The following is a 10,224-nucleotide window of genomic DNA, read 5'->3' on the forward strand; positions in this document are numbered from 1 at the left end:
AGTTGGTTTAGTGCTGACTGTGTCTTTGAAAACCATCAGAACTTTCCTTCGCACTCTTGGTAAAGTACTGTACCTGACTTAAATCTGATCTTCATCTGTGTGTTAAAGAACTTGTTGAAAGCACAGTGAGATACCTTGTGTCTGCAGAGAGTGGTTTGAAGTTTACTGCAGTTGTGAACCTGGCTCATCGGTCTTTCTGTTATGCATTCTTCACCCAATTCCAGGAGGCGAGCTATCCCCTGAAGCAAGGACCGACAAGCATGTTGCAGCTTGGCTTTTTCCCCTGGACTCTCTCTCAGATGTCTGCCCACCACACACTGCAGAGATGTACAGGAGCAGCACAGAGCTTAAGGAGAATACGATTAACTTTAAAAACACAGATCCTGTATAAGTCGCAACTACAACGGTCTGATAAGAGTGTAGTCATCCCATTAGTCCTACTTTCAAAGGAAAACTGAAATGTTATCCATTAATTATGGCATCCATCTCAACTATCTGAATCCCAAGACATCTTTTCAAAAAAATCAACAAAATCATAAACGTCGTCAAATGCTCAATTTTGCTTAAATGTTCAACAATCCTCAAATTAATCATGTGTAAATGTTTTGTTCTATCAGGAAGATTCAGCAAATCTCATTTCTAAATTGCGATATTTCATCAAATTCAGTTTATTCTACACATTGTATTTTTTTTTTAAATTCCAAAAAATAAACAATGTGTAGAAAAAGATTCTGTAAAAATAAAAAATAAATAAAATGGAAATCCAGCGCTCCTTGGTACAACTGAGAAGCCATGACTGACTCAGTCACATGACCAAAATTCTACCATTTCTCAGGTGAAGTGCAGGTTGTGTTTAAACAGACCAGACAGGAGAAGACACGAGAGACTGAGAGAGAAATAAAACATATTTGCAAGATGTTGGAAGACATGTTGGGCATGGTAATATATCTGTTTAGAGTTGATGCGCAGAGTGGTGTGAGAAAATAAAAGTTTATAGAAGTTGTAAAAATGTAAGTGGTCAAATATTTCTGGCATGTAGACTCATCATTTTTTCCAGCATTGGTAACACATGTGGGCACCTCTTTGTACATGCTGATTCAGTTTAGTTTTTTTTTCCTTTTTTGCACAAGTATTCAAAGAAATTCAACTTTTGTTTCTTCTTTTTTTTACTGTTTTATGGCATTCTAATTTTTATACAGTGAACAAAACACTTTCTTTCCTTTTAGCCATGAGTTGTGCATGGAGAAAAAAACGTGACGAGAGCAAAAAAATGCCCAGAAACTGCTCAGTGTTCAGAGGGTTAAATATTCATTTTTGCTTCACTTTGCATGTGTCACCAAAATCTAATTTGACAGTGTGGAAAAAAATGGCCTACAATGTCTTTTAAATGAAGCCTTTCCTTGTGATGTACTATTGTTAGAATGTAAACATGTTTAACACACATAAAGCCGTGCGGCAGTGGTTACCTCTAACACCGGAGCATCCTTCAGACTGGGGAAGATCTCACTCTGTCCCAGATCAAAGTCCTCCAGAAGGTGGCTGGAGAAGAGCTCCTATGTGAGGAAAACATACTGTGTTGGTTCTAAGCAGTGGTCACAGAAGTATCCTTGTTATTTTTTAATTACTTTTACCTGACCTTTACTAAACTAATGTAGCACATAAGCAGCAAGTTTAATATTGGACCTGGTTTGAATAACTTTGTATGCTGTTATTCGATCACCATATTTTAATAAGTGACTATGTGTAAAATCTACATCTGTAAAGTACCTACAAGTATATTGCAAATGTGTAATGGATAATATTTAATACAATATTTCCAGTGCACTAAATTCAAAGTATAAAGTATAAAGTGTAAACTGTATTTCTGTGTGTTACTTAGGGAAACCTTTTGCTTCAGACGATGTAGGAGCCAGGTGTACAGGATACAAATGATTACATTGGCATTTAGCATCTCTATAGTACATCCAGAAGCTATATTATCATATTTTTTAGAAAATATTTACAGCCACAGAATTAAGATAATATCCATACTTAAAGGTGTATATCAGCCCTCAAAACTGTTTTTTTTTTTTTTTGGTTCCCTAGTAATCTACATTTTAGTGATACATTTAGTGGCTTCAGCATATCAGCAGAAATGTGCAACTTCAGTGAATCACAGAGCCACTTGTTTCTTAGTGACATAATAGAATATATATATGTATACTATGTTTGTTGACATAATTTATTATTTATTTCAAACCTTCTGTTGGCTCTTGGTGCCTGGATGTTCAGTGAGTGGATGGTGGGGGGAGTTAAAGACCAGCTGGACAGTATGAAGACAATCCTGAAGGCAGCTCAGACAGCTGTGAGCATCTGGCTCGTCCTTTGAAAGTGCAGGCCCGGTCTGTGACGCTACTTTACTCAACAGCTCAGCCAGAGTCTCCAGCTCAGCTGATACACACTGCACAGGAATGTAGACAAACAGAAAAGGCAAAAACAGAAGAGTGAGAAAGTGGAAATCCACAGCTAAAGAAAGAAAAGCTAATAGATAATAGTAATAGAGATATTTAACTCTATTCTTGTTTAGACGAATGAAACAGAAAAATTCCCCCCTTTCTTATAACTTTGCCTGCATATGATTTTTTTTTCTTCTTAATACAGTAGATTCAATGGAAAGCCAACAAAATGTATGTGTGAGTTGTGTAGCATTATGGTGAGTCACCTCTTGCTGCAGCAGCCTCAGCTGAGAATCAGCTTCACCAGCACCACCAGGAGTCAACAGCAGGTCAGTCAGAGAGTCCAGACAGAAGAGGACTCTCCGAACTGCCTCATATAGCTCCTTCTTCTCACCTGCAGACCCGCCTGTAGCCCTCACCTGGGAAATATTAAAGAAGATCATCACTATCACTCAGAATCACTTTCTATCACAATCACACACACAAAGGCGAGTTGATATATTGGAGTAATTCAGTCATACATGCTCAAACCAGAAACTAATTCTGAGAAAGATCAATGACACAGAAACCTTCAAGCTGCAAACTGATCGGATATTGCTTTCTTTGGTTTGTTATATATGATACCCCCAAGGATCTAGACCGGCACTGAGAGCTTTCTTAGTGGAAGCTCCTAAGTGTCATTTCCAGCTTTAAATCCAAGTTAAAAGCATATTTTTACTCAGTGGCTATTTTGGTTCAGATGTAATCCTAATTTTTACGTGACTGTACAGTACTAATAGCTACCCTTGTAATTCCTCATACAATGGTTTGGGTTATTTTTGTTGAATTGTTTCATTTATTTTATGACTTATTTGTTACTAATGTGTAAGCAGATGTAACCTCTGATTCTACTACACATACTATTTGTCTTAGCATGTTGATGGATTCATGTGTTCGCTGTAGAACTGCAGAAGCAGATCCAGTTGACATCGACTCCTTTTCTGGAACCTAAACAAAAACACAAAATTGCACTCATTAGTTTAACAGTAGGTGGAGACAAAGAGAACGACTGCGTGGAGGTTACAATTAGGCAGGGCGCACAGAGTTTAAACGACTACTTCATCTGTTCATATTCAACTGACAGATGCTGCTTTTAGCACTTTCTCGCACGCACACATAAAAATTCAAACTAATAATATCATACTTTTTTTAAAGATTGCAGCTACTGGTGCTTTTTATTATGTAGAACTGGCAACACAATAGATATGAAAGTAGAAAGACTGTCAGCACATTCAAAGGGTTGAGTCAACTGTTGCCCTGGTAACAGATGCGATCGGTGACTTGGTATCCTAGCATCCACATCATACAAATAATTTGCCTCTATCATTGACAAGCTATTTCATCCCTCGTCTACATCCTCCCAAAACTCAGCCTTTTTGAAAAAATCTAAATCAGCCCCTGCAATTAAGACAAACACCTCATTACTCTTCTGTATTTTCCCACCTTTTCACCGTTTCCTCCATCTCCTGCACTCATCAGGCTTTGATGCTCCTCTTTAGCTTTTGTCAAAGTGATCAGTTTTTTAGAGATCTGGGAGTGAAGTCGACTCCACCTTTGGGACTCCCTGTCGTCCTCTTTGCTTTCAGCCAAGCTAAGAAGCAAACAAATGTGCATGATTCTGGTATTTTATGTACACAAGAGTAGCAAAACTCATAATTTAGTATGACCAGGACTTCTTCTTTTCCCTTTTATCAGCTTTTTACCTGATGGGCACCTCAGAAAACGTCTGTGGTTGCTGGGATTCTTCCATCAATCTACTGCTACTGACACTGACTTCACTTGGCGCTTTCAGTCCAGTTAAAGCCTCCTGTTCATACAAGTCATTACCAGGAAAAAATTGACAAAATAAGTGAAGTGCAATTTTCACATGTGACACAATTCATGTTGAGGGTTTGAGTCAGAGTCAATTTAACTTTAAACATTTACTCAATCAAGCTTTGTCCTTCTATTAATTTCACTGTTTGATGTCACTGACTGGTAAATATTAAATTTTTTATTCTTTTTTAAAGTGAATATTTATAGTCAAAGTTGGTCATTTTGAATGGCATCTCTTTCATTCTCAGACACTTACCAGATCTGAATGTGGAGCTGTGGACACAGACCGATCTTCAACCTCCTCCTCTATGAACTCATCTGATGCTCTTTTGGAAGTAAACGGAGTTATAGGTCTTGAAGGAATCAGTCTTGTGTCTTCCACTGCAGCAGCTGCCTGAGGGGACTTTGCAGAAGGGTCAGTGTGCAAAGTTTCATGTTTTGACGAGTCATGGTTCTGGTTTGTAGCAGCAGTGTTAAACTGGTCTTCAGCTGCTGGGATGGCTGCAGTGTTTAGTGACTCAGTGGTCACAGTTTTAGGACTGAATACGTTGCCAGTAGAATCCAGTGTTATTAATCCACTTTCAACATTTTTAGATCCAAAGCTGGTATCAAAGCCAGGCTCCGTAGTGAAGAGTCTGGTTTCAGAACCTTTTGAATACGTCTCCACTTCAGAGGAAATCTGATGAGGCGAACTCTGCAGTTCCTAAAAGATACATGGAAGATTTTACTGATAAGAACTGGACCTCATAATATTTAATGCAATAATAACAGCAATGGCCTCTTTAAATTATTTCTATCTTGCATTTTGTAAATTACAATGCTAACTTTGAACATGTAGAAATCAGCACATTGATACCAAAAAGACTACACTATTGAAGTCTAGCTTTCTATAAGAAATGCAGCAAATGCTTTTAAACAAATACATCTACAAAATGAAATGGTATTTACCTCAACATCTGACATCGGCCTAATTTCAGCCATATCCTCGCTTTGCACATCTGACAGGTTGAGTGTCTCCTCCAGGTCCTAACACATTGGTTGCACAAATATTCAAATGCAAACTCAATCCATGCACGCATGCATATATAAGTGCCAATCTCTTTCTAGGTGTGCAAATGAAAGGAAAGGTTTCAGAGGAGCAGCATATTTCAAGCAGCTGCTTGTGACAGGGCCAGAGTAGATTTATCAGGAAACGCAATGACCTGCCTCACACAGCTTTATATCAGCATGCAAACGCCGGCTCGCTCCTTCCACACCACAGGAGAAAGAAGCAGTATTAAAGCTGAAAATAAGTGAATCAAAATATAAATAAACATGGAAAAATCCAAGTAAAAGTAGCCCAAGAAATATCGAGTTTCAGTCCAAAATGCCTAGAATTAATATGTGCTAAATGTTGTGGTTTTGAGGTTGTAAATTCTGCCAATAACGTGTAGGTTTGACTGATAGCACTTTTTACAGCATTGAATGTTACATTTTGGAATGAAACCCAGAAGACAGAGGCACCCAGACACATGCTCCCCTGACGTGATGTAATCATTTCTCAGATTTACCTCTGGAATACTGCATGTTAGTGTGTCAGAGGATGACGAGCAACAACTCTCGTCCTCCTCATCCTCCTCTTCCTCTGAATTAGACACCTCAAAAGCCTCCTGCTTTTAGTGATAGGGTGAATATATGATCAAAACTGTGATTAAAATGGGACGACAAATTGTCTTTCTGATGACTCTTTTCATTTTTCATTTCAAGAAATGTTTCCTTAATTCAGTCTTTAAGCAACATCATTAAGAAAGTGTTTGTTTTTGGGATGCGTACCACCAGGACTCCATTAGTATCATCATCATCTTTACATTTCCAATGGAACTTGACAAAACGATTGCATGTACTTTTCATGCAGTTATTTCTCTACTTAAAACTACATGTCTGACAAGAAAATGCTTGACTAATAAGCTCTACTGGTGGAATGCATGTTAGTATAGTAAATATTGATTTGCTTACAAGGATTGTTCATTTTTTGGGGAAGATTACTTTCAGAATTTCAATGTGATTCCACAGGCGTTCAAAGATTGTGCTAATCGAGTCAAACTTGATCCAAACAGTTGTTAAAATTTACCATAAACTGCATGCAAAACATACCCTACACTGCTATCAATCACTGGGTATGCACAGCAGGACAAGAGAAAAATTCCCCAAAAAACAAAGATTGTAGGATTTCCTTGAGCCTGCCCAATTTACTTTAATTATATTTACTATCGATTGATATTTGTTGGACAGGACTTTAACAGGCAGGCTCAACTAATCCCACATAACAGATTAAATAAATTAAACAGGACGACTGTCACTATACTTGTGTGAACAATTCACCATCTTTACTGAATGTTCCTGCCTTAAAGTACAGTTTTAAAATTCAGCAACCAATAGAACTCCTGCACTGTGATAATATAAAAAGCGATATACTGCTGCACTACATTATGATTGTGATTATTGTTACCTGGACTAAGCGTCTATGTGGAGATCGGCCCAGCATCGCCTGCATCACTTCGGCAGTTGTGGTTAAGCCGAGATCCTTCCCCTCTCTAACCTTGATCTATGTTAGAAAAAAGAAAATGATAAGTGACAAAAGGGGATCAAAAACATATTGAAGGTTGTGTTGACAGGATGAGAAGATCAGCACACTGGTACCAATAACAAAGATACAGATTTTAGCTTTAGTTCTTTCTTGCTGACAAGAAGTATTCCAGATAAAGCCTTGATTCACAATTCAATGTGAAGTCAGTCAAATAAGGGTTGTCATCGTCAGCCCTCACCCCTTTTGTTTAGCCCCACTTCTCTTCTACAGTAACAGAAGACAACTGTTATTTTTCCTTGTCTCATGGGATTCAGATTTTGTGCTGTACCTCCAGCAGTGATGCTTGTTGCTGGGTGAGTTGTTCCAGCTCGTCGAGCGGCTGCAGGAGTAGTCTGGCTCTGGAGAAGACCTGCAAACCTTCCTCTGCTCCTTGTGGGATGTGAAGCTCTGCTTTGCATCTCTCTATCTCCTTCAGTGTCCTCCGCATTGACCGCACATTGGCCAGGATCACCTTACAGATGTAAATTGTTACCTTTATAGCTTGGAGTACAAAATAAATGTCAAGCATTTATATGTGCTCCATTGCCACATAAATAAAAAAGGGTTATTTGTCCCATATATAAACCCTTTTTATTCAGAATTGCTTCATATTTTAGCAAAATAGCATTGTTTGTATATGTTTAAGTTTTTTGTTATTCAGAGTACCTGTAAAAATGATAAAACAGGACTTGCAACTGCTCTGCTTTACCTCACAGCTGTGAAGATGTTCCTTTGGAGTAATGTTGGAGCTGTCTATAGAGGATAAAATTGTTCTGATTTTCGCGATATTCTTCTCTATAGTTTTCAGCTCAGCTTCCATCTCCTCCACCATCTGAAACAGAGATTGCCAGCAACGTTTTCAGGGGGTTGGCATGCATCTTTAGAATGTAAAGTGTTTTGAAAGCTGTAAACTGTTGATCTTGTATTCTTTCAGTTTGTGTAAAAATGTATGTACAGGTGGCTCCTCTTGTTATTTAGCTGTTCAACTCTGAATTTCTTTCCCATTATTTGTATCACTAATATTGACAAAAAAAATCTAGCAGTTTTACCCCACTGCCATTTGGGGTCACTAACAACCTGACAACTGAAATGTGTGGAATTCCTCTTTTTAACATTCTTACTGCAACAGCCTGCAGCAGCTGCTCCAGGGGCTCAAGGACATTGCATTGCATTTTCTGGACTTGTTGGTCAGTCTGGTTCAGTCTCTTCTCCTGGGTACGCATGTCACACACAGTGGAAATCTCAGCCAGCACTGGCCTGAAGTCCTGAAGCGTGTGACTGATCCTTTCTGAGTCTTCCAGCACCAACTGTGGTTCAGAAATTTAAATAAAATGAATATTTCACATAAAGTATTGGTTAAGGTTGTGGATGCTATGCAGCGGGAAATAGTAATGAGGCAGGATAGCAAAAAAGATAGTAAAAATAGGTGTTAAATAATGAATTAAATTAAGGAATTAAATGTTAAATAATATGAATTAAGCAAAATGCAACAAAAAGAACATATATACAGCCCAGCACAAACCAGGCGCATATGTAGGATTAAATACAAAAAAAACTTGAGAATATCAGCACATGAAATGAGTTAATATGGGTCACAGAAGTCAATGACAGATATTTGTGTATTTCAGTCACTGACCTGCAGAGACTTTGCATGATTCTGGAGACTTCTGGCTGTTGTGAAAGAACAGGGAGTACTGAGCCACGACTGGGCCTCTTCTAACCAGTGGGTGGCACTGCTGAGGATGTCCTCAAACTCCTGAAGACAGGCGGGGATCTAACACAAAGAAGGAATATAGAAGATATAAGGGCCGGAGGGCTATGTTGCCTTCAATCAAGCAGTGTGATGAGCCCAAAAATATATGCAGCATGTATATGTATACAAGTGTGTAGTAAGTCAGACCTTGCTGAGGAAGGCAGTGCGGTGCTCAGCCATCTGCGCTGCGTTTTGGTAAAGCTGCAGCGGTTGTGTGAGTTGGTCGATGAGAAGCTGGGCTTGATCTGGATGCTCCTCTGCAAGATCGTGCACCTCGTTCTCCAAGACCATCAAGCTGCTGTGCCATGTATCCAGCTCATCCCACACATGCTGGAAAACAAATAGTGGAAGTATGTTACAGCAATAACGGGGATTTTCAGAAGCTTATAGGAAAAAAGTGTGTCGTTCAGCTAGTTTAAATCTGCCATTGTGTGTTTAGTTGTCCGACTTTTTTTGCAAGCTTGTAGTTTCAGTTAGCCACTCAATTCTGACTTTCATACCTCTCCTGATGACTGATAAACTGTCTTGTTACCTCTGTAACATTAATATATGGATGTCATAACACTTCCTGAGGTGTTCATCTTCAGTGCCAACAAAAGGCTGAGCAACCTCAGTGTTCATTTACAAAAGCTTGCTAAGAACAAAAGGCATGAAGCAAACAACCTTGGTGTCATCTTTCACTGTGACCTATTCTTTGAATCACAGGTGAAAAACCTCACTAAAAATGCATTTTAGAGCTATTGCCTGCGTGCAACCTTTTCTGTTGTGTGCAACCTTTTCTGTTGTGTATGCTCTTATTTCTAGCAGATTTCACTATTTTAATACTCTATCCTCAGATCTTCTAAAGAAATCTGTAAACAAACTAAAGATGATCCAAAATCTAGCAACATCTTGGAACCAAAACTAAGTGTTGAAACATGTTACTCCAGCTTTAAATGTTCCTAGCTTTGTGTTCATTTTATAATCCATTTTAAGATGTTGCTTTTAGCTTTTAAATTGCTTAATGTGTCAGCTCCTGAACCAATCTATTATTGATACATCGCTTAATCCTCACTAGGGTCGTGGGGAAAAGGAGCCGACTCAGGGTGAAGGCAGGGGACACGTTAAGACAGGTGGGAGGAAGCCAGAGAACCCGGTGAGAATCCACGCTGCACAGGGAGAACATGCAAACTCCACACAGGCATCCTAACCAGGACACGAATCGGGGATCTTCTCGCTGTGAGGCGACAGCACTAACCACCGATCACCATGCAGCCCTCAGTTCCTAATTATTTATCTAATTTGCTAGTTTTGTGTGCCCCTACTAAATCCCTAAAATCCTCTAACTCTGGTCTCTTAAGCGCTCCCCAGAGTAGCACTAAGAAACATGGGAATGCTGTGTTCTGTCATCTGCTCAGCAACTGATTCAATAGACAGATTCATAGAAATATTTTTAGGCTGGTAGTTATGTATTACTGTTATTATGAGTTTTTGTGTTTTATTGTTTTATCACATTACTATTTTTTTCATTTCATTTTAATCACTTTCTTTTTTTTAAATAAAGGGCTTTGTCCAATACATCCATCCATCCACTATAT

At 38.8% G+C, this 10,224-nt stretch overlaps 1 protein-coding gene across 1 annotated transcript in view; it reads right to left on the reverse strand.

The window, feature by feature from the left end:
- Window positions 1-134: 134 nt before the first annotated feature.
- The window catches only part of LOC103374617 (nesprin-2-like), a gene marked incomplete at its 3' end in the record, with an annotated part of 62,647 nt that continues 52,557 nt past the window's right edge, over window positions 135-10,224 (reverse strand). The window contains exons 60-75 of the mRNA XM_008304732.1: window positions 8,795-8,977; window positions 8,531-8,668; window positions 8,016-8,201; window positions 7,604-7,726; window positions 7,184-7,366; window positions 6,778-6,873; window positions 5,840-5,941; window positions 5,238-5,315; window positions 4,546-4,992; window positions 4,178-4,281; window positions 3,918-4,065; window positions 3,336-3,422; window positions 2,702-2,854; window positions 2,240-2,440; window positions 1,467-1,553; window positions 135-317 (exon numbers count right to left, since the gene is read on the reverse strand). Coding sequence (XP_008302954.1) covers window positions 135-317; window positions 1,467-1,553; window positions 2,240-2,440; window positions 2,702-2,854; window positions 3,336-3,422; window positions 3,918-4,065; window positions 4,178-4,281; window positions 4,546-4,992; window positions 5,238-5,315; window positions 5,840-5,941; window positions 6,778-6,873; window positions 7,184-7,366; window positions 7,604-7,726; window positions 8,016-8,201; window positions 8,531-8,668; window positions 8,795-8,977 — 2,499 coding nt within the window. The remainder of the gene's footprint in view (window positions 318-1,466; window positions 1,554-2,239; window positions 2,441-2,701; window positions 2,855-3,335; window positions 3,423-3,917; window positions 4,066-4,177; window positions 4,282-4,545; window positions 4,993-5,237; window positions 5,316-5,839; window positions 5,942-6,777; window positions 6,874-7,183; window positions 7,367-7,603; window positions 7,727-8,015; window positions 8,202-8,530; window positions 8,669-8,794; window positions 8,978-10,224) is intronic.

Source organism: Stegastes partitus, unplaced genomic scaffold, assembly GCF_000690725.1.
Source record: "Stegastes partitus isolate 25-593 unplaced genomic scaffold, Stegastes_partitus-1.0.2 Scaffold2305, whole genome shotgun sequence".
In the NCBI taxonomy this organism is placed as follows: domain Eukaryota; kingdom Metazoa; phylum Chordata; class Actinopteri; family Pomacentridae; genus Stegastes; species Stegastes partitus.